This window comes from Neovison vison, chromosome 3 (assembly GCF_020171115.1).
Source record: "Neovison vison isolate M4711 chromosome 3, ASM_NN_V1, whole genome shotgun sequence".
Lineage (NCBI taxonomy): Eukaryota > Metazoa > Chordata > Mammalia > Carnivora > Mustelidae > Neogale > Neogale vison.
The window spans coordinates 105748762-105773563 of record NC_058093.1 but is presented as its reverse complement, the minus strand read 5'-3'; the positions used below and the strand labels follow the sequence as shown (position 1 = coordinate 105773563).

Here is a 24802-nt window from a genome sequence, read left to right as displayed (position 1 = left end):
AGGACCTTAGCCCCATCTGGTATGCTCAGAAGTGCCCTGCAAGGTCATGTTTGTATGCAACAAGTCTGATTTTGACAGGCAGACGGGGGAGGATAGGATGGGAGTGCTTATAAATTGGGTGGGAAATACTGGTCCTCTTCGGCATATATTGGGCAATATGATTATTATACAGGGAGTGCTGTGGGAAGCCATTACAGAGGTTATAGTGAGTGGGTCTCAGTGGTTGGCCGAGAAAATGGGCATGTGGAGTGTGGTGCACTCACTTGACCTTATGCTTAGGGCTAGAAAATAAGCAATTGATCAGTGTGAAAGGATAGCTATCGAACAAATAAGGTCAGTTATTTATGTGCCTGTAATTTACAAAAAACTCTAAGGATATCCTGTACCTCATGACCTATAAAACTATTTACCTGCATTTTCTCCCCTTAAAAAGACACTTGCTCAGTGGGGTAAAGCCTCTGCCTTTGGCTCAGGTCATGATCTCAGGATCCAGGGATCAAGGCTCTCTGCTCGTCAGGGAGCCTGCCCCTCCCACCCCCGCCCCTCCGGCCTCCCTCTCTGCCTACTTGTGATCTCTGTCAAGTAAATAAATAAAATCTTTAAAAAAAGAGAAAAAGACACTAGCTCACCACCTCCTGATACTGATACCTCCCCTAAGCTTTCCTTTGCTTGCTTCCTGTTTGTAGTCTGCAGCTGTGTGGCCTCTACACATGGCCCTGCATCAGAATGTCTTGGAACCTCTCTGCTGCCAGATACTCAATCTGGATTCTCTAGATGAATAACAGCAACAGACCTGAGTGTCATTTGCAATTAATGGTAACCCGAACGTAATTAAAAGGATTTTAGAAAGCTAACTACTTTGAATTTTGAAACGAGTTATTCTTGACTTATATTACTTTTTGCTTTGTAATTATATAAATAATTACAGCAGTATGAATGCCAGGTAGCTGTTAGAGCGGGCTCAGTAAAAGACACTACTGCCTCCGTAGTAGGTTTGTTGGAAGCTCATGTGTGTTAAAGTTATCCAAAGCCCTGTTTTTTATGGACACAGAAAACCACTATAATAAGACTTCTAACTTTTCAAATTGCAAGATTGAAATTATTCAGTTTTGAATCAACATTGAATTGAAGAAAGAAAGCGTAATAGTTGGAGAAGATACAACAGACCCAAACTCTTGATGCATTTACTTAGAGCTATTTAATAGGAAAGAGCTCTTTTTCTTAAAACAAGACTATAATGATTTCTTCACTGCGGTGAACTTTTCCTTAGGCTCTCTTTTTGAGCTCTCCTGAGCTTGACTGATCTGTTCTGTAGGATTCAGTGTAACTTTTGATAATCTTGTTTCCGAGGTGAAAAGCCTGAGAAGTTGCTAAAGACGCCGAGAATATGAGTCAGTAGTGACTTGATTAAATTCACTTTCTATCAGGTTCTGGGCAGGGGCTTAAAGCAGGATACAGAAAGGCCTGAGGGCTTTCATCTCCGAATACCTTTAACATCTAGAGTAAAGTTATACATATGACCACTTAAGCCTCTTCTCCCTTCCTTCTCTTTTCCAGCTACTAAAGTTTGGCTTAGGTGACTAATAGAGGGGCAAGAGGCTGGTCCCAGCTCTGTGAACCTGGCAGAGAAACAGGAGAAGTTCTTTTGGAGAAGGTTTCTCTCTGCTTTTGTCTACCCTGGATCTTTCCAGAGTTTAAGGCACTAACATACAGATGTCTGGGAATGATGGTTCTCTACAGCACGTAAAACCAGGTTTTCAGTCCGCCCGAGAATCCTGGCTCACCCGAAGATGTTAATATGGAGTCAGGTCAAGTGTTCACAGAGCTCAGTGGCTTGCTGTTCCAGCAGTAAGGGTAGCTTATTCCCATCTTCCCTAATTTCCCCTCTGGGGATGTCTTTGATGCTCAGGATATTAGCAGTCTCTTTGTGTTCCCTTCCTTTTGGTTTGGTTCCTGGGGTGAGTTTATAGTCTTTGTGAGGTGTGTTGGGAGATACTCTTCTTCAAGATTGATCTGTACCTGATTATTGCTGTGTTGCCGTAGGCTCTTTTATCTCGGGAAGGTATAGTATTAACAGGGTTTTCATTTAAATTAGGCTTTCAGATTGGTCAAGAGATACTAAGTTCAGTAACCCTAACTGTGGGGCATGACTGGGGTCATTTACCTTCAGTCCTCTGCTCCTTGGTGTGCAAGATAGGGCCAGTCTCAGAGTAGAGGGGCTTCTGAACCCTGGACTATGCAGAAAACAACTGGCTCGTTAGTTCATTATTCCTGTTGGAAATTCCTTGCCTGTCCTACATTTGCCCAGGAGTCATCTTTGGAATTTGTTCTCACCGTATATTCACTGAGCATGGTAATCCGAGGGGTTCCTGAATGATGTCAGGTATGTGCACATTGAAAACATCTCCCATCCTCGGTCATTGTTGAGTACTTCAAGACTGGACACAAGTAATAGAATGACTCATGTCATGGGGTTCGTAGGCGGGCACAGTGGATCCTTTCTGAGTTTATTCGGCCCTGTTCTGTGTTTTCTTGTTCTGTATTCGTTTGGAGATCCTGTGTACTCCTTTAGCAAAACATCACACGGACTCATAACAGCCTCTGGTTGTATGTCTGTTCCCTGAGCTGGACTGTGAGCTCTCGAGTGAGAACCACGACTTTCCTGTCTGCATTTCAGTTCCCAGCAGAGAGCCTGGCACACTGTCATGCTTGGTAAGTAAGTGCTGAAGAGCTGAAGGAAGGAGGATGCACGTGCTGTGTTCTCTGTATTCAGAAGAGGAATCCCCTCTAGGGGCCTCCAGTGAGAGGAAGTTGATGCTTCTGGGCATCCATCCAGTTTCATTCTAGAAGTGACAGAGGGATTACTTCGAGACCAAACCACCTCTCAGCTGACCCTGTGCCCTGGACTTGAACTTCTAAATTACAAAGAGGCAATTTAAAAAAATTGATACCACTTAGCAGAGGCATAGCCCTAATTTACCTTTATTTTCTCTTCCTTATAAACGCCTAATTTCTTTCCTGTGACCCTGACAAGACTGCTGTTGAGACTGTCCCCAAGCATCTTGACAGGCGGGCAGCTGGATCTCTTGCTTTTGGAGCCAGCTCTAGGGAAGGTGGTTTGACCGGGCCTTCTCTTTCTCAGAAATGCCCATGTAGTTTTTCTCTGCTGTATAACCTCCATTGCTGTATGCCTCTTAAGAGCATTTTTTAAAAAAATCTTCTCCTGGGGGTACTTGGGTGGCTTAGTTAGGTGTCTGACTCTTGGTTTCGGTTGTGATCTCGTGGGTTGGGAGGTGAAGCTGATGTCAAGCTTCCTACGCAGTTAGGGACTCTGCTTGAGAGTCTCTCTCCATCTACTTCTGCCTGCTGCCCCCCGCCGCCTGCCCCCCACCCCCGGTCTCTCTCTCAAATAAATAAATCTTTTTAAAATGTTTATTCCTGCGGCATCCGGCTGGCTAAGTTGGAAGAGCAACTCTTGATCTTGGGGATTGTGGTTCGAGACCCACATTGGGTGTAGAGATTACTTAAGTAAATACGTAACTTAAAAAAAAAAAAAAACAACCAGTCTGGGACGCCTGGGTGGCTCAGTGGGTTAAAGCCTCTGCCTTCCGCTCAGGTCATGATCCCAGGGTTCTGGGATAGAGCCCCGCATCGGGCTCTCTGCTCAGCGGGGAGCCTGCCTGCCTCTCTGCCCACTTGTGATCTCTGTCAAATAAATAAATAAAATCTTTTAAAAAAAACAAAACAAAACACCAATCTGTTCCCAGTTCTTCGGCCCCGTCCACATGTGTTTGAAGGGCCGGCTCCTTGTACTCCTGGCACAACACAAAAGTGTGTACATACTTGCCATTTGCTGCGGGCCCATGGCTTTTCTGTCTTTACATATATCGTGTGATCCGCAGGAGATCTTTAATCTAGCACAGGGATACTCTGGGTTGCAAGTGCAAGGGAAACAAACCCCACTGTGAATGGGGAAGGGAAGTCACCAGCCCGTGGGACTGGGTGTTGGAGAGGTTTCACTGTGGTCTCTGGGGCGCCGGCGTGGTGTTGCCCTTCCTGCTCTCTCTCCATCTCTTGCTCTGCTTCCTTCTGGTTTGCTTCCCTCCACGTGGTTGGCTCCAGCACTTCTGGGCTTGTAGCTACACGGCCCCAGTTCAGAAGAGATTGGCTTCAGAATTAATTACTGCTATGGCCTGGGCAGAGTCCTGAAGCTTTGGCCACGCCTGGGTTCGCCCATTCCCCGAGGCAGCGCTGAGGTCACTCCTAGAGGGAGTGGGTACGGCTGGTCACCCAAGACTGGCTCTTTGCTCTCCGTGCAAGACAGGGTTGGGTTGAGCAGGAAACACTTTGGATGCTCGCTGTAGGTAGGCACTGTTACCCCTTTTCTTCCACAGGTAGGAAAACAGAAGTGTATTTCCATTTCTTTTCTAAACCTTGAGATTAGTCTTAATGAAAAAGTACAGGCCTGTGACTGCTGGCCCTGCCTTTGGGCAGGCTCACTGCCAGCCCTGCCTTTCCTCTCCCACAAAATCATCCTTGGGCCTCTCTGTTGTTCATATCCGTACTTCTCTTCTGAGCCGGCTCATTGTTACCTGCTCATAAACCAGAGAGCGGTGGTCGAAACCCTTTCTGTCTGAAAGAAGGAATGAGCATTGACCTGCACCTGCAGAAGGCGCTTGTCACTTCCTCCCCAGTGTGCCCGTTTCGCTCCCCCCGGGGCCTCTAAGGAACAGGTACCAGTGGAGGTTTGCCTCATGGCCTCCTTACCTTGGTTTCCCTCTCCAGTTTCTGATAGTGCTGTCCTTGCCTGTCTTCTCCCCAGCTTTCCCCCCTTTTAGTTCCCTTTGGAAAGGAGGAGTTAAACTAAAAGAATGTTTGCCTCTTTGTCCTGTCTCTTCTAGCTTTATCCGCACTAAGGATGTCATGGCTGAGATAATCTTAAATGCCAGCAGAGCTTTCTGGCAGCAAGTTCTTGGCTGAAGGACTAGAAAGGGATCCCTCACTGTAACGCTTGATGGTGTTTCAGGTTCGCCTTTCCTGTGGTGGCGAGGGGATTACTGGTGCCGAAGCGGCAGGAGTAGCACTTGGTGTGGCCCCTCCATAGCTTCCATTGTGCATTTCCATTTTATACTATGAAATAGGCCAACGTTTCCAGCCAGGCTAAAGCTTGTTATATCCCTTGCACTCTGACAAAAGCATTTCTTTTTTTTTTTTTTTTTTAAAGATTTTATTTATTTATTTGACAGAGAGAAATCACAAGTAGACAGAGAGGCAGAGAGGGAAGCAGGCTCCCTGCTGAGCAGAGAGCCCGATGCGGGACTCGATCCCAGGACCCTGAGATCATGACCTGAGCCGAAGGCAGCGGCTTAACCCACTGAGCCACCCAGGCGCCCCGACAAAAGCATTTCTTAATTTTATTAATGGTGGAGGAGAATGGGACTTTCGGTTCAGGATATGGATATTGAAGGGTATTCTCACAGAGCATCATTAAAGGACTGATCCTGCTTAATGCTAGTTCATATTTGCTGAACTTGTGAGGGGATACACCTATGCCACTCTGCATATTTTGAAGGAGGAATACGGAAACTAAGAAGGGAAGCAGTCGTTTGCCCTGCTACCCCATTCAGACAGTGTGGCTTGCACTTCCATGCCTCTCTAGGCACCGTCCAACTTTGCTTAAAATTAAAAGCCAGTGAAGACAAATGGGCAAGAACTGTAGTTTGGCTAGTGAGAAAAGTAACTTTTTATACATTTCCAGATCCATGAACATGGGATGTCTTTTCATTTATTGGGTCTTTAATTTTTCTTAACAATGTTATGTAGTTTTCAGCCTACACCTTTTAATGCTGCTGTCGATTGAATTGTTTTCTTAACTTCATTTTTGGATCATTCATTGGTGATGTATAGAAATACAATTGATTTTTCTGTATTGGTCTTAAATCTTGTTACCTTGCTGAGCTTATTTATTAGTTCTAATAGTTTTAAATAAATTCTTTACAACTTTCTACATATAAGATTATGCCGTCTGTGAACAGAGACAGTTTCAGTTCTTCCTATCTAATCTTGATTTTTTTTTTTCCTTCTTCACTAATTGCCTTGGCTTGAACCTCTAGTATAGTGTTGAGTAAGAGTGGCAAGAGCAAGCATCTTGTCTTGTTCTGATCTTAGGGATAAAGCATCAATTTTGTTGCCATTAGATATGATGTTAATAGTATGTTCTTTATGAGTTCCCTTCTAATATCTGTTGTGTTTTTAGCACGATTTTGTTTTGATTATTGGCCAGTACTTTGCTGCATCTGTTGAGCATGTTGTTGTCTTTTATTCCATTAATAGAATGTATTAAATTAATTAATTTTTATAATTAAAGCAGCATTACATTCCTGGGATAAGTCCCACTTGGCCATGATGATAATTCTTTGTATTGTTGCTGGATTTGGTTTGCCTCATATTTTGTTGAGGATTTTTATGTGTATGTTTGTAAGAGATATTTAGTAATGATTCTGTGTTTAAGAAATTATCTTGAGTAGTTTTCTTTTTTTTTTGAGTAGTTTTCTTAAATAAGCAAACATCTGTTATAAGAAATAAATAATGCACAGAAAGCACTTAACTTAGCACAGTGCTCAGCCCATAGTAAGTGGCCAGTTTATGCAGATTGCCTTTTTAAAATTATTATTATTATCGTGACTCAGATTAGAGGATCTTAAGTCAGGCAGACATGGACTTGAATCTTGGCTTCTTCACCTTTTAGTTAGTCTCATGACTTCAGGCCCTGGGTATTATACCTAGACGTGTTAAGTATTTTCCACCTTTAAGAGTGGAGTTTTCAGGAGGATTTGATGAGAATATACAGAGCACCAAACACAGGTTCTGGCACATAGTTACAGGGTGGGATGAGGTGAAAGACACACTTCTGGCCATGTAGCACGGAGAGGGGCACAGTCAGTTCTTCTGGATGGAGCTGGGCAAGAATTCAGAGGAGCATCCAGAAGTAGACTAATGTTTTCAGGAGTAAACAGGAATATGTTGGGCATATCAGGCAAGACTTCAGAAAGTAAAGCCTTGGATCTGTGAACAATTAAAAGGAAGAAATTTGGGGATATTTACAAAAGCTGCCAGCCTTTGGGCTTATTATCATGTCTCTGTGCAGCCTCTTTGGGAATGCTAATTATATTCTGGTTACTAAGCTGCCACATTACTAACTCCCTTGGAGGAGAATTTCAGTAACAGGGGAGTGGGTGAATCTGCAAGCCTGTTGGGAATATCTGCTTCCACAAAGTGACCCTAATGCAGTGAAACAGAGAGTTAGTTGTCTTTGCTTTAGAAAATGAGACATTTCCTCCCCATTGCCACTAGTCAAAGCCTGCCTTAGGAGAAAAGAGAGGAAAAGCTTTGTGGTTTAGGTTCTTGCCTTCCTGGCTGATGGACGATGGAACAGACGTTTCTTAGTTTCTGTGACATTTTGTTTGTCCTCATGAATGAGTGTATACATTTTCTAAATGGACAGTGTAATCCAGGTCTTGTAATACCAGGTTCTAGACACCAAACTTGAAGACTTGTTGTTTTTTTTTAAAGATATTTTTCATTTATTTGCAAGAGACCAAGAGCACAAGTGAGCAAGAGTACAATCAGAGGGAGCAATAGGCAGAGGGAGAAGCAGGCTCCCTGCTGAGCAAGGAGCCCGATGTGTTTGTTGCAGGACTCAGTCCCAGGACCCTGGGATCATCGCCTGAGCCAAAGGCAGACACTTAACCTGCTGAGCCACCCAGGTGTCCTGAAGTCTTGTCTGTAGACCGATCTGTTTTCTCTACGATCCCTGGACCCAAAGCTGTAGTGATGATGGTATATATAATGGTCTTTCTGATCTTTTTGGAGGTAAAGATTATTTATTTATTTGAGAGAAAAAGAATGAGTATGTGAGTTGGGAGAGGGGTAAAGGGAGAGAATCTTCAAGCAGATCCCCCAATCAGCACCATATCCAAGGTGGGGTTCGATCTCAGGATCTCACAGCCCACGAGATCACTGCCTAAGGCAAATCTGAGAGTTAGACATTTAACCAACTGGGCCACCCAGTCACCACTCTAATCATATTTGACCCGTAGAATATGTCTGTGGTTTGCTGCTGCTCTATATCCTTCCCTGTTTGGCTTGGTTAAAATTCAGTTCCGAGGCCGCTGGGGCCCTGCGAGGACTTGCTCAGGGAATTCAGGGCCTGAGTCAGTTGAGGCTGATGGACTGCTTCTGCCCTCCGGGCTGGCCATGGTCACTCTCTAGCCTCCACTCAGCACCTTTTCCACAGTTCAAGACTTGTGCAAGACACGTTCACAGGCCTGCTTAGAATTCTGCTGGTTTGGGACGCCTGGATGGCTCAGTTGGTTAAGCAGCTGCCTTCGGCTCAGGTCATGGTCCCAGGATCCTGGGATCGAGTCCCACATCGGGCTCCTTGTCCCCCTCTGCCTCTGCCTGCCATTCTGTCTGCCTGTGCTCGCTCTCTCTCCCTCTCTCTCTCTGATAAATAAATAAAATCTTTAAAAAAAAAAAAAAAAAGAATTCTGCTGGTTTGCTTTTGGGTCCACGGATGACTCTGTTTGTTCTCTGGCCTTTGGTTTCTTCAAAGGGTCCTATCTCTTCTGTGTTTTAAAATGTATTTTGTATCTGTAGCCCTTTTTAGTGTGCTGTTTTGCTGTTTTCATGCCACTGTGCCTACTAACTGGGTTGCTAGGAATGAATTGATGGAGAGTTGGATAAAGATACCAGTGTCACTCTGGTCATTTAAAGATGTCTTGTCCCAGTGCTGTAAAAGTGGGAAGGGAGCCCAGGTGATTTAAAGGATTAAAAGACTGGGACCTGAAGGCCCAGGTTTCTACTCTGGACTGACATGTCAGATGAGAGTAGTGACTCAGATGACGGTCTTTGCAGTGGTGGCTAGAGATAGAATCAGTTACTTCTTTGGGCTCAGGGAAAACTTATCCTTCTGTACGACAGGAAAAAAGACAAGCCTTCAAGTTCAGTGTCTAGAACTTGGAATTATAAGACTTGGATTACACTGTCCATTTCCTGTGTAACAGATGTCCTAAAGTGTGAAAAATTTTAAACTGATGTTAATGGCACAAGTAAGCATAGTTAAAAATGCTGGTTTTCACACATTTTTTGGTCTTAAAGGTCTAGAAAAAGAGGCTATAACCTAACATTTGTTTGCTTAGTTGAAAACCGTAAAGAAAATAGGATTTCAGTGATGAGTAGAGTTAAGTATGGGTTGCTTAGTTGAGAAACAGAGAAATCTGTTGGAACCTGGGACTTCGGGGCTGCATCCATAGTGGATCCCCTCCAACCACAGCCAGGTGCAAACACAGATTCTCTCCCCAGTGGAAGAATAGCACATTCTATGTAAGGGAGTTTCCTAGTTGGTTGAAATTGGGTACTTTTCAGAGGGAATAACCTTTTAATTTGGTTTTAATTTTTCTGGGTCTTCAGAAAGCTGGTAAACATGAAACAAACTTACTTTGTGTTAGCTTTCAAGTAATAGGCTCAGTTGGCTTTTACCCCTCCAAGTGCCTTTTCAGGTGAAGTGTCTTAATGTAAAGCAGTGTGGAAAAAAAAAAAAAAAGAATAAAATAAAAGCAGTGTGTCCCAACTGCTAATCTGAAAAAAAAAATAACATTCTTTTCCCTTTCTGCAATTTTTTTCCCTTTCCACAATTTTGGAATTTCCATTAGGACATACGAATTACTCCCCCCCCCCAAGATTTTATTCATTTGACAGACAGGGACACAGCAAGAGAGGGAACACAAGCAAGGGGAGTGGGAGAGGGAGAAGCAGGCTTCCTGCTAAGCAGGGAGCCAGATGCAGGCTGGATCCAACGACCCTGGGATCATGACTTGAACCGAAGGCAGACGCTTAATGACTAAGCCACCCAGGTGCCCCATGAATTTCTTTCTCTCTCTCTCTTTTTTAAAAGCTTTATTTATTTATTTTAGAGAGCGAGCAAGTGTGTGGATGAGCCAGGGTGGGGTGAGGGGGCAGAAGGAGAGGGAGAGAGAGAATCCCAAATAGACTCTGCATTGAGTGAAGAGCCCGATGCAGGACTCAATCCCATGACCCTGAGATGACATGAGCCGAAACCGAAAGTTGGATGCTTAGTCGACTGAGCCACCCCGGTGCCCCGAGTTAACTTTCTTTGTTAGTATAGAGGTCGCAAGAAAATAATTGAATCTTTTATTAGAAAAAGATTTTACTTATTTGAGAGAGGGAGAAAGATAGCGAGAAAAAGCATGAGCAGGAGATGGGGAGAGGTAGAGGATTGGGAGAGGGAGAAGCAGGTTCCCCCGCCCAGCAGGGAGCCCGATGTTCCTTAAAAAAATGTTATGCTTTACTTTGGCAGAGCCTTAAGTTACTAGCATTTCCGTCTAACCCCTGGAGGCCTCTTTTGAAGTTCTGATAGGTCCAGTGTAGTGTAGCCTTCTTTCTAGAAAATAGTTCAGCCCTTCTACCAAGACCTGCCCTCTCAGGGTCTCAGTGAATACCTTGGGCGAGTCTCCAAGATCATTCTGCTCCGGTGCTCAAACTCCTTCCTACTTTGTGCAGACACCGGAACTTGTTCAGTTTGTAGCTTCCTGGTCATTTTTCACCTGCCTTGTGTGTGGAATTTCACTCCTGCACACATGGCCTACGAGTCAGTGCATTTCTAGAGCTCTCTGTGTAGCTTCCTCTTTGCTAGCACTCTGCCTCTTCCTCCAACCCCCTCTGCCTCCTTGAAGTCTGATGATCTTCATTTTCTCAACTTAGCAGGGCTTCTAGGTTCAGTTTGGGGTCTCCTTCCCAGTACTTGGTGGCCTGGAAATTGTGTCCGGGCAGGAAGTTGGGTGACTGTGTATCTCACCTTGTTTCTCTCTCTCGGGGCTCACTGTTCTGCACTGCCTGTTGCCCCGTCTGAAATAGTTGTTTTATGGACTCTGGTTTCTGGCTGTTTGCTGAAAGGGGTTGAGTCTGGCTGGTCCTTGATAGGCAGTCATTGCTCTGGTAGAAACTCCAGGAAATCCAGTGACATTGGCGCATTGAAAATAATTTTCACCAAGTGAATGCAGTTCTCCAAGGCGTGCCTGCCCATGTTCGAAAAACTAAACAGACTTGACATGAATTTCTCTGTGAAGCATGATAGTGCTTCCCCTGTTCATTCTGCCCCTTTCCCACAGACTTAAACTGTTACTGTTCCTGTTCTGACAAGAATAATGATTATAGCTCCCCTGAGGGCAGATGGGCTGAGAGCAGTGCTCAGTGGGTGACCTTTCCTTTGGGGTGCTCTTGTCCTTCACATCACACATAGTTTTCCTCTTGGGAATGGCCTCGTTAATGTGCTTGCAGTTCAGGAATCACCTTTTGATTCCATGTGGGAAGTCTGTGCTGAGAGACCACCAAACTTCTGAATCAGTAGGGGATGTGTGGCTTTCAAGGGCCACCTGTGAAAGAGAATTGCTAGATCTGGGAAATCTGGGAACTGTAAAGGCATGTTTGAAGGAGGCTAATCTGCGCAAGGATATGCATGTAGAAGGATGGGTCATACCTCCTACCAGTGTGGAATGAAAGAAGCTGTATATTTGGAAGTGGATTGTTGATAGTTGTGAGAAACAATAGACTCCTAAGTAGACACGAGACTCGGCTGTTGATAACTGAGCCAAGAAGCGACCAGATCAAGGAAACAGGTTGCTGTTTGTTTTTTCTGGTCAGCAATTATTTACTTCAGATGTACTGGTAAAGATCTGGTGCCCTTATTCAGAAATTATGAATATTACCAGCTACAGATGTTTGTTTCTTTTAGTTGTTGTTTTTAATTACTCTTTGGTTCTTAGTTTAGAGTGACTAAGACTCACAGATGCTGAATGACTCACAGATGCTGTGGAAACCCATGGTACTCTGTGTAGTGCGCCATGATAGCTTTAAGTTTGTGTCATCCAAATCTTGTTTCTAAATATGTTGATTTTTAAAAGCCCAAAGTTGTTTTTAATTTTCTTTTTCTTTTTAATTTTAAATGCAACCTGAGAAATATTCCTTGGATCCACTGATGCTTAGAAATTTTAGAAGTTAATGAGCTGAAGAAACAGTGCTCAACCCCACTTAAAGAGAAATGAAACATTGAGGAGGAAGTGTTTTTTTCACCTGTCAAATTGATTGACACTTAAAAATGATTGTAATATAAGTTGGCTAGCTATTAAAAATAAATAAAAATAAAAATGATAGTATTTAGTGTTGGCAAGGGTGTGACAACATAGGCACTTCTTTGACCTTCCAGTAAAAAAACACATCACCTTTCTGAAAATAAGCTTGGCAGTGTATACTAAAAACTTTAATATTCTTAGACCCTGCAGGTATTGCTTCTAGGGTTTTTTTTTTTTCCTTTATTAAAAGTGTTAAAAAGTTAAACAAAAGTGCAAGTAGCAAGGTGTTTGTTGCAACTTTATTTCTAATGGTGACATATTAGAATGCCTAACAATAAGAGTGTTTCAGTTGTGCCATTTTTTCATTACAGAGTACCCTGCAACCATTAAAAGTGTTTATGAAGCATATTTCATCACATGGAAAAATGCACATATTTGAAAATAAACAAAATACCAAATGATAGGTAGCCTTGTGTCAGGTGTTCCTTAAAAATGTGTGCAAGAATTGTCAGAAATATGCCAAAATGTTAAAGTAACTGTTTTTAGGTGGTGGTTTTTTAAGAGATTGTTTTCCTCTTTATGTTTTCTCTGTTTTCCGAAATTGGAGCAGGAGAGCATTCTACATACATGAAAGTGAGCGTGATATTTATATCTGCATTTGGGACTTAGCTAAGACCTTTCTAGCTAAGACCCTGCACTGGCACCTCAGATCCCAAGAGTAGGCACACCTTTCATCTCTCTAAGGCTAGTTTGTTTTACATTTGGGTGAAAAAGTACCTTTTTTTTTTTTTAAACAGTGATTTCTCTGCTTACTCTTCAGATAAAAATTTTGATGATGAAGATTCTGTGGATGGTAATAGACCTTCTTCTGCTAGTTCTACATCATCCAAAGCTCCGCCCAGCTCACGGAGAAATGTTGGAATGGGGACCACCCGCCGGCTTGGGTCATCCACTCTGGGATCCAAGTCTTCAGGTAAAACCAACCCCCTGGGGGTGCTGTGAGGGGGTTGGCTCTGTCTGCATTTAAAACCAGATGAACATGGTGCTTGCCTTCTGTGTCCTTCAGGAGTGAAGTAATTCTGTTGGTCATAAATTTCTGCTTGCTTAGTGTTGCAATGTTTGGTATGGGGGAGCCTGTGGGAGAATATTACTAAAAAATGTATTTTACTTTAGAATATTACTAAAAAAATTTTTTCCATTTTGTTTAACAACATAGAGCTTGGAGACAGAGCAGGAGTGTGCCGTTATGGCTTTATTCAGATATGGGGCTCCAGCAGTGCCAGAAATTACCATGGGGCCTTTTTTTTTTTTTTTTGCCAACTTTGCTACACTGAGACTGTCCAGAACTCAGATGGTGTGCCTTCTGTCCTTAAAATGTATTTTGTCTCTATAAGTACTGCTGATCTTTATGAGACCAGTATAGATGTTAACCATAATAAATGGTAGAGATGAACTCCCCAATCTTTGAACATTGATTTACAAAGATGCCCTCTTCTAAATCCTTCTTCTGCCACCCCCCAATTTAGATAGTTTGAGTTCTTGTTATATACCACTTGCATTTTGCTGTCACATTTTTAAGTTGACATGCAAATTTCTTTTTTACTTCAAATTGTATAGCCATTGTTTTGAGACCTGTTCTGATTGATTGGGCTTTTGAACTTGGCTGGATGTGCTAAATTAGAACTGGGGTAAGGATTGACCTTAGAATGCTGTCTCCTTCTCGTGGTCTTCCTGGCCTTCTGCACTGGCCCTAGACTGTTGGGGTCTTCCTCAGTCAGCTCAGTGTCCCTGCAGTGCCTCTGCCACTAGCTTCTCCATAAGTGTTAAAGAGCTGTGCTGATGGTTGACAGGGATGTTCATACCGCGGAAAGGGCAGAAGGAAAAGCTTTGCATTTATTGGTATTCTATCTTTTTAATTTTTTTGATGACTTAAAAAAATATTTTTGGGCCACCTGGTAGTTCAGTTGGTTAAGCAACTGCCTTTGGCTCAGGTCATGATCCTAGAGTCCCAGGATCGAGTCCCACATCGGGCTCTCAGCTCCATGGGGAGTCTGCTTCTCCCTCTGACCTTCCCCCCTCTCATTCTGTCACTCTCTCTCTCTCAAATAAATAAATAAAATCTTTAAAAAAATATTTTAAAATTGACTTTAAATCCATAGAACATCAAGTTAATCATTTTAAAGGTAACAGCCCAGTTGCATTTAGTATATTCACAGTGTTGTGCAGCCACCACCTCTGGCCAGTTCCAGAAGGGCTTCTCCACTACCAAAAGGAATCCCTGGACCCTTTACAGTTGCTCTCCATCTCTTCCTTCCCCCAGCCCCTGGCCATCAGCAGTCTGCATCTTTGCCTCTCTGCATTTGCCCGTTCTAGGTATTACATAGAAATGGAGGCGTGTAACACGTAATCTTTCATCTCTGGCTTCTTTCACTTAGCCTAGTGTTTTGGAGGTTCATCTGTGTTGAAGTGTGTATTAGTCCTTTACTCCTCTTTATCACTGAAAAACCTTTCTAATCTTTTATTAAAAAAAATTTATTCTTGGGAGGCATTAGTTCCACAAACAAGGATTAGAAAATTTCTGGATCATCAGACCACTTTTTTTCCCCCTCCTGCCCCTTACCCATCTCCCTTCCAGAAGTCCTAACTCTAGCTTATGTAGAGAGTTCAGCCCCGTTCCCATCCTTTTTTTCCATTTTGTTTAACAACATAGTCATGAATTTGCTTACATCTGATTCCGGGGCTCAGGGACCATGGTTGTCTCTCAGTCCCCTTCCATATGTGGGTATGTGGTGCGGCACATAACTGGAGCAGTGCTCAGGACTGTTCTGCTCAGGGAATCCGTTCTTTTCACCAAAATAGACACTGAGCACCACATCACAGTGTGACATTACTGTCATCTGTCCACAGTGAGCTTGTGAACTCAGTGTGAGGAATCTTCACCAAAAGTAAGGACACACATTTTTTGCTCCCAGAATCGTCTTTAAAGCCCTGTGTTGTCCATGGGGACCCCAGAAATCCAATAACTTGTCTGTGAGGAAACTCTGGAAAAGCAGTCAAACTTATCAATGTAAAAATCATTAATAATAGCAATCAACTTTCAAGTATACAGAGCATCTTATAACACCTTTATGAGCAAAAGTTGCTATTGATGTGCAAGTGAAAAATTGAGTTATGCATTCAAGGAAATTAATATGTTTTGAGACTAATAAAAAGTTGAAGTGAGACTGTTAAATTCTTCAGAACTTATTTGAATGTTTCACAAATTTGGTATGCTAGATGCCTAACCAATAACAAAACCAAATTCATTCCCCGAAAAATTAAATTCTTTATTATATATCTGTTTATTAGCAACCTTTCAAAAGATTCAGGCATGACTACAGTATAAACCATCTATATCCTTTAAAGGCTAAATGTCCTCCTTAACAAGTAGTCTCTCTAAGTGACTCTAAACTAACGTATATAGTATTGTAGAATTACTGCATTTCATCTTGATATTAAAAGTAATATTTGTTAGTTCCACAGGACTCTTAATTTTTATTAAGCCTTTAGAAAGATAGTTACAAATCTCCCAATAGGTAATGGTGATTGTGTATATTCAGACACATTGTTCGTGTTTAAAAATGAATCTCTTTCATAGCTGCAAAAGAAGGAGCTGGTGCTGTTGATGAAGAGGACTTTATTAAAGCATTTGATGATGTACCTGTTGTGCAGGTAAGTGAAGATAGTATTTGAGTTTGATTAAAAACAGGTAAGATTGACTCTTTGAATTCCATTTTCAAGTAGGGGATATGTGAAATCCCTTCCTACATGAGTAATTTTACCTCTCAGGACTATAGGAGATCTGCCGTTGCACAGTAGAAAAATTGGTGCCTTTTATAGCTGAAATGAAGAGCAAAAGTCAAGACTCAGTGTGATCTTTCAGTAAGAGCTGGAGAGAGGTTGCTTGCTTACTCTGGTAATAATTTTGTGGATTAGGTCACCTAAATGTGGGGAAAAAAACAAACCAACCAACAATGATTAGATTAGGTGTGAGAACAGAGAAGCATGTTTATTTAGGGCCTTTATTTTTTTAAGACAAGTTGTAAATTTCAAGGAACTGGGTGTCTAAAAAGCTATAAAGAATGGATTAAGAAAAGCTCAAGTTTATGCCATCCTGATGCTTCACTTAAGTACCTAACAGACAAAGCAGAGTTTGCTGGTAAGGTTGGGGTTCACACATTTTAACTGCTGTGTGCCTCAGTGTCATCTGTTGTTGACTAGGGGCTAATAACACTTTTCCTCGGCCTACATGGAATGTGGTGCTCTGGATTCCTGTAGCACTAAGGTCCGTGTGGTCACTTGCTACCTGTTCCTGGGTTGCCATGTGTGTGTAAATCAGGTAATTGGCATTGTAGGCTCAGGTTCATCCTTAAGTCCTTGGCCTCCCCAGCTTACATCCTTCTTGGCTGATTATTCCCCTACCTATCTTATTGGTAAGATGTGAGTGTAAATGAGAGAGTAGACTTGAAGAGATTTATAAATAATACTAAGAGTAAGAAATGAGCTGAGCATCACTGATCGTTCCCCAGCTGGCTTCTTTCTCTTCTGTACATGAAGTTGTCTGTTGAGTTTGTAGTAGAACTGTGTTTGAAGCATGGTTATCCACCCTTGGCATCAATCTAGTGGGTATATATTCACAATGGGAAAGACACTCATTCTAAGACAAATCTGGCTAGATGTTATAGGACCTTCTGAAAAAATGACATTTTTTTTTAAACTTTACTTGCTAAAGCTCTTGACTTCGTGTAAATTAAAAACTCTTTGTTTATTCTGTAATTTTTCTTACATTGGTTGTAAATTAATTTTGCTTACAGATTTATTCCAGCCGAGACCTTGAGGAATCCATAAACAAGATTAGGGAAATATTATCTGATGACAAGCATGATTGGGAGCAAAGAGTAAATGCTGTAAGCCGTTGACTTCATGTGATTACATTTTCATTGGATTTATTTAAATGTTCTAAATAATTATGCAATTGGGGTATATAGCTCTGATGAATTTTAAATATAAAGTACCATATTTACACTTAACCCTTTTAGTAGAGTACCTCACTTCTGTTTCTGTTTCAAAAGCATGCCAACCTATGCCGTTATGTATGTCCTGTACTTTTAACACAGACCTAATGCGGAGCCTGTGGAGACAGCCTCCACTCTTGTCTTAGTCAACATTTAATTGTAATTGTTAGCCAGTAAATTGACTTTTCTTAGTAGCATTTTCAGTGTATGTCCCTTTCATCCTTCCTTTCTTCATATCACTTGCTGGAAAGTTCTGTCCCTTCTATTTAAAAAAGTAGATTAATGAAAAGTGGGGTGAACATTAAAATGAGGGTGTGTCTTATCTGAGGAAAGCTGTTTTCCAGTGGTCGGCTGGCAGGAAGTGAGGCAATAAAATTACAGCCGTATTCCACTCAAACTCAGATTAGCCTTTCAGGAATGCCGCAGTAAAGGACACTGTACAAATGATGACAGGATGGCTTCCTCCTTTGACTCCTTAAACAAATGTCAGTTAGAGTCAGTTGTTGGGGAAGATAAGATTTAGGGGAGGAGTTAAAATGAAGGCTTTTGTTGTTTTATCATTAGCACAGAACCTATAAAGACACAAATTTGTTTTCAGTTAAAAAATACATTTTGCAGAATTTTAAGGTACTGCATATAAAAATAATCCATTCTTTTTGTGATACGTAGATTTATGCAGTATGGTAGCTGATGTTGAATTGGCTCAGTTCTTCTGGAGAGCTTCTGATATCAATGAACTTTGATGTTGATTGCTCATATTTGATGGCTTCTGTTGTTTTGTATATACTGTTTGAAGAATTGCTTTGTGTGTCTCTGAATTTTCTCTGTCCCATCAGCTAAAAAAGATAAGATCTTTACTTTTGGCTGGTGCTGCTGAGTATGATAACTTCTTTCAACATTTGCGTCTTTTGGATGGAGCCTTTAAACTCTCTGCTAAGGACCTGCGGTCTCAGGTAGTGCGGGAGGCTTGTATCACCTTGGGGTAAGGACTACCATGCTTGATTCTCACACATCCTAAATTAGCCTCGTTGCAGCGCTTCTGGGATGGTCTGTGGCAAATGCCTAGCAGGTCTCTCTAATGTGCCTTCTGACCTGTCCCATTTATCCTGCTGTTGATACTTTTATACTGTTACAGTGCTTCCTGCCTAATGACAGAAAGTGTGACAAGAGTTTCAGTGGTACTCCGTGACTTAGCTCTGAAGCCTCCATTTTAAACTTGGAGCAGTTATTACTAATAATACAGAAAAAAGAAATTTTACAAACTTCTGTTTCTCAGCTTTTCCTTGATTCTGCTGTCTGGATATAGCAGGATTATCAGAATTTTTCTTTGTTTCTAGAAGAGCACTGTAGCTATGAAGTTAAAGCCAAGGCATATGCTCCAATAGAATTTTACCCTAGCGAAACCTGTTATCAGCGTTTGAAGCTGGAGCTTCTGTGTTAGAAAGTGTGTCCGAACAGCAAAGCAGCAACAGGAAGCAGATGCTGCTGCTGTTAAGTATCAGATGTGGAAGCATGTATATCATGTACTAAAGGCTTTTAATGGGGCAAAAGGAAGAAAAGGGTGGGGGGGTCTTTCATATTTATATTTTATTAGTATATGATCAATTTGTCTTTTGCTATTTTAAGATTAATGTGTTGGAAATTATTTATTTAAAAAATAAAAGCCACAAACTCTTGGGGCAGTGGCTCTTTGCCAAGTCCACTGTGTGCACATTGGAAATATTTTGAAAGTATCTGACTCAGACCTTTGCTTTTTGTCTCTCAGTAACTTTAAATGAAAGCCCTGCGATGTTAAGAGGCTTATATGCTTCAGTGTTTGCAAGAAATACAACTACAATGCAGTTTTCATTTCTCATTGTAGGCATCTGTCATCAGTTCTGGGAAATAAGTTTGACCATGGAGCTGAAGCCATTATGCCAACTATCTTTAATTTAATTCCAAATAGTGCCAAAATTATGGCCACTTCTGGTGTTGTAGCTGTTAGGTTAATCATTCGGGTAAGTATATTTGGGGGCCATACATAGAGTAAGCAAGTAGTAAACATGGGTGGTTGATAAGCCATATTAGAGGCACTTTTCATTAGCATGATTATAAGTAGTTGGAATCATGTTGCAGATACAAATCAGCCTCTCCCTCTCCTTAATTAGATCCTATTTGAGCCTTTTACATTTCATAATGTGAATTATGGATATGGTGTATGCTTACTGATATGTTGATCATTTACTCGTCATTGACTTTAAATATTTGAACATCTGTATCTGCTTCGGTTTGTACCCAGTTCTTTAGGTCTCCAGATTGTACTCCTTAATTCCCAGTCATTCCATTTTAGGTATTTGTGCTTGTGGCTTTGTTATTCACCTAAAGTTTTTATTTAACTAATTGTGTTTAAGCTGATGAACAAAAGATTCCTTTCAGTGTTCTAAACACTCATTGATTTAAGTTTAAATAATTATCCAAGTAATTTATGTACAAGTTTTCAGTAAAACTTAATAGTTCACAAGAGCTTAAAATGAATATACCCCACATGACCTCCTCTCCACCTTGAAGTCTCTTTTGCCCAGAGGCAGCCCTTGAAACTGGGACTTGATGATGCTAAAATCTTTCTGGAATATTTCTGGTTATTGTGGGTCACTTACTTGTGTTATTTTTAGTCCCTATTATTTGCACTGCCTACTTGAAATATTAAATCCAAAGCCGTTGTTGGACATTCCCATTGAAATTGTATCAAAACACATTGGTCTGCAGATTCCTTTTGAACTCCCTTAGATCTCTACTGCCAGATAATTTAGACTTCCCACCAATGGTTTGTTCTGTTGTTAGAGCTATTTATATATCATTGGGTGGTCTGTTGAGGTTCTGTAAATGTTGTCATGGCCTTTGGCAATATCCAGTGAAATTCCAATCTAAATACATGTGCTTTAGCTAGTTTAATAAGGAAGTGTGGTGGTTGTCTTACTTTTATTTTATTTTTGTATTTCCACGTGTTCACCTCTGTTTTTGTTCTTCTCTGCAGCACACACACATCCCTAGGCTAATACCTGTCATAACAAGCAACTGTACCTCTAAGTCTGTCGCAGTTAGAAGGTAAATTTTTAAACAGCGTCCTCATTATTTTTGAATGGTTTAAAAACCAAAACAAATTCCAAATTTGCCTCCGTGGAAACATTCATGTTTGAAATGTTAAATTATTTCAGATCATTGTAATAAATAGTTTGGATTGAGGGATCATGATCTGAATAGTCTGAAAGATAAATTTGGACCGCCTCTGTTATTCGTGTGTATATGTGTGTGTTGTGTGTGTGTGAGAGAGAGAGAGAGCGTGTGTGCTCAAGAGAAGGCGGGGAGACAAAGAATGTGTGTCTGTGTGTATGTGAGTTAATGGAAGGGGGTGGTGTACATTTTTTCTCAGTCTCTAAATCATTGGTGTACCCTTCTCTGAATGAAAGCAGTAACTGCATGCAAGAAAAAGAACATTATAAAAATTAATGGCATCTATTTAATATTACTGTCGGTAGTAGGTGATGTAGGTTATTTCCAGCTTCCAACAGTGATTTCTGGGGTTCTGAATCCTGACCCAACACCATGTACCAGGAGATACCACCTGGTTAACTAGCTAGGTCTTTGTTCCCTGGTCCAGATGAGCATCCCTAGATCACAGGCGAGGAGTAAGACCTCTGCTCACTGGAATCTGTAGTTCTTGAGAGTCTGTTATAAAGTCTGTGCCCCCTCTTCCTAAGAAAAGGTAAATATGCAGAATAGTTTAGTGTAGATTTTAAGGGGATTGGTGAACATTGTTGAAGCCGCTCGGTGGACCATATCAGGTAATATATGTGCTGCCGAAGCGAGCACGACCATATCAGGTAATAAAGGGTAAGTTAATGGCTGCTTGGACAGCAGCCTCCTGTTCACATTTCTGGAGTTTGTTGTCTGATCCCAGCCCAGTGAAAGAGCCCTTCACTCTAAGCTTGGAGCACAGCGTACAGTTGCTGCCCACCGTTGCCCTCCTTTCCTGGCATGTCCCCTAGGTCCTGCCATGTTTCCACAGGTAGGGATGCCTGTTACTCCTGAGGCGGCCTCCATCCATCTTACTCACAGCTCTGTGGAAGTCATGAAGGAGAAAGGGGAATCTCCACCTTTATAAAACTAGGAAGGAAGGAATTGGTACCTTTCACTGGAAAAAAAAAAAAGCTTAATATCTAATGGCTTGCTTGTATGTCTCTGAGGAATGCGGTCCTGGAGTAACCTCCAGTTTTCACTGCTGCTTCCTGAGATGAGTGTGTGAGCTCAGCAGGGGAGAGGGACAGTAGTGAACTTCAGAACCTGGCAGACTGCAGCCGAAGCATTACCTCTTCCCACTGGCTAATCTGACCTGCTTGGAATGAAAGTACTTCCACAGAGGCAGAGCTGTTCCGTGGGCCCAGTCATTGGATAGTGGGGTTTGACACTTTGTGCGACCTTAATAAGTGACACTCATTATTAGATTTTGCTGCTGCTGCCGCTATTGTCACTATCGTTTTAGGTTTTCCAAGAGAAATTCAGAGTGTATTAGGCCGAGTTCCTCTGTTCTACATCCTGTAGAATGTTACAGGATGTTTAGTGTATTAGTCAGCTCTGGCTGCCATAACAAAATACCACACACTGGGTGGCTTAAACAACAGAAATGGATTTTCTCACAGTTCTGGGGCTGGAAGTCTGAGATGAGGGTACCAGTGTGGTTGAGTTCAATATTGTTGAATTCTAATGAGGGTCATCTGCAGTTGGCTGCCTTCTCACTGTGTCTTCACAGGGCAGAGATAGAGACATAAAGAGCATGCTCTCAGGGGTTTCTTCTTAGAGGGGCACCAGCCCCATCATTACAGCCCCATTTTCATGACCTCATGTGAACCTAATTACCTACTGAAGGCCCCATCTCCAAATACCCTCCTATTGGGCAGTTGGGCTTCAACATACAAATTTTGGGGCAACACCATTCAGTCCCCAGAATTTAACAGTTCTGGCTTCTGGTGCTAAATGACTGGTAACTTGCATTCACTATGGCAAGAGAAATGTCACCCCCTTCTCCCCTTTCTGAGTCCCTTTCAGATTGCTCTTCTTATATTACTCAGGGTCTGCATTGGTCAGAACCATGCATCTTGATGCTGGAAGAAGTACCTTCAGAGAGGTAAAGAGAACCAAAGAGGGCAGTGGCACCCAGGCAGTGCTCTGGCTCTGATGTACTCAGCCAGTACCTACCTCTGCTTTGTAGAATTTGTAAGAACTGGACTGCACAGTCTCTCTGCCTTTGAGAAGTTGATCGTTTAGATGGGGAGATTAAAAAACAATCATGCAAAGCAACGTAAGAGTGAATTATAATACCTGTATTGGGAATTTAGAAACTCAGAGAGCAGTGATTAAAACCAGCTAATATATTCCTACGATGCTTCATAGACAAGTTGAAAACTGAGTTGCATTTTGAATGATGAGTAGGAGTAGGTAAAGAGACAAGTTCTAACCTGATATGTTTAAATATTGATGTGTTAAACAATGCCAGTATTGATACTGCTTCTTTGTATGTTCGTCTAAAAAGTAGAAAATAAAACCAAACTTACAGGGCATATTTTTGAACAAGCTAGCACACATTTAAGACCAGAATTAGCACTGAAGATGGCTTTATTCACTAAGAGATAGATAGACATAAACAAATGCACACATATTTCTTAAAAAAAGAAAAAAAGACAAAAATCAGCCCAGGAAATGACATGAGGAAGAAGGTAGAATAAACACGGCCTCGGTTGAGGCTGGGTGGGGAGAATGACAGAGGAGAGAGTGTGGGTGTGGGTCAGTGTCTCTCCTTGGAGAAAGTCTGTTTCACAACCAACACTCAACGCACAGGCACATGTGCACACTGTTGCCAGTCCTAGGACTGGGGTGGATAGCTCTCCTGTGTGTTTCTAAGAAGAGCCCCCTTGTATTTCTGGCACATGGGAACCGTTCCTTGTGTGTCTTGCTTGATGGTGTATGTCTTGGTTCCCATTGTTATCCGTACCATCTAGGGTAGGGTTAGGGTTTATTAAAGATTTATTGAGTAATTAATTATATGGATTATGAGGTTTTGAATTGGGAGGACCATGGGAATGCAAGTCTGGTCATTAGAGAAAAATTACCCTCTGGTTTGTTTCCTTGAGTAAGTTTCTAAGACTATGAAGATTTACTGCCACAAGGATAAACAGCCTGGACTTCTGGAAAGTTATAAAGAGGTAGAACTCGAAGTGGTGATGTAATCCAAAGGAGGTGAGACCAGAATTGTTTCACGGCACAAATCAGGCCAAGAAAGATTACAAAAGTGAAACGGCTTGACAAGAAAGGAGGTTGAAAGATTGAAGAGAGAATTAGAGGAGTAGTTAGAGAAAAATCTATTTTAAGCACTACCTAGGATCTTCTTGGGAAAATTTGGAAAGCACTTTGTTTTTCAGGACTTTTTTTTCCCCCCTTTTTTGCACAAGGCATTCTGTGAAATTAGTGCAAAGACCAATTCCCTGGTTCTGTAATAATATGCGCTGATCTTTTTTGCTCATGTATGTCCTATTTTAACATATTATTTGAGGTAGTATAAAAACAAAGGACAGCAATAGGTCCTTTCAGTAATGTTGCCACGAAGCTCCAGTTTCTGATTTGAGGGGAGTTTTTATATCCTCTTATATCTATATAATTATATATATAATACATATAAAATTGTGTGTATGTATATATATATATATATATATATATATATAATAATCTATATAATTTTTCTTTTCTGATCACCATAGTTGCTTAATTACTTTTACTTGCTTGGGTTTTTAGTCAAGCTGATTCCAACTTTATATTCCATTTTTTGAATCCTAATAATTAGAAGAAATTTACCAGGTCTAAAAAGTAGTGTGGGAATTTAAAAAAAGCTTTTGTTTTCACTAACATAAAAATGACTGAGTTACCTATATTTCCTTTACACTTTTTAGGCGCTGTTTTGAATTTTTAGATTTACTTTTACAAGAGTGGCAGACACATTCACTGGAACGGTAAGCATTTGATTTGCAGGTTTATTTCCTCTCTGAAATGAATTTTGAGATTTAATGCCTTGACAAATGGCCCAACCTGCTTTTTATAAGAATGGAAGGAGTCTAAGCATTTGTTTGCACGACTACATCTGTTACTTCGTGAGGCTCATAATATTGGCAGAAACGTTTAGTGAATTTCATTGATTGCAGTTTTAGTGTGCCTAGAGATGTGGACAGATGTACACCATCAGCTAAAAGCCGCAATTAATCTTTTCTTTAAATTAGTTTTTAACTCCAATATAGATAACCTACCATGTTATTTTAGGTGTAAAGCATAGTGATTTAGTAATTCTGTACATTAGTCAGTACTCATCTGACTAATTCACTCAGTAAGTGAATTCTTAATCCCTTTCACCTGTTTCACCCATCCCCCCCATGCCCCTTCCCTTTAGTAACCATCAGTTTGTTCCCTGTAGTTAAGAGTCTGTTTTTTAGTTGACCATTTTCTTTGTTTCTTAAAGTCCACGTATGAGTGAAATCATTACGGTATTTATCTTTCTGTGACTGACATTTCACTTAGCAT

The 24802-nt window shown here is 41.4% G+C and overlaps 1 protein-coding gene across 26 annotated transcripts in view; it reads left to right on the top strand.

Annotated features, from left to right (window-relative positions):
- The window catches only part of CLASP1 (cytoplasmic linker associated protein 1), a 269463-nt gene that overhangs the window by 133448 nt on the left and 111213 nt on the right, over nt 1-24802 (top strand). For all 26 annotated transcript variants that reach the window (XM_044242650.1, XM_044242649.1, XM_044242648.1 and 23 more), the window contains 7 exons: nt 12970-13122; nt 15787-15860; nt 17003-17095; nt 18040-18185; nt 19065-19200; nt 20217-20287; nt 24181-24240. In XM_044242650.1, the coding sequence (XP_044098585.1) occupies nt 12970-13122; nt 15787-15860; nt 17003-17095; nt 18040-18185; nt 19065-19200; nt 20217-20287; nt 24181-24240 (733 nt within the window). The remainder of the gene's footprint in view (nt 1-12969; nt 13123-15786; nt 15861-17002; nt 17096-18039; nt 18186-19064; nt 19201-20216; nt 20288-24180; nt 24241-24802) is intronic.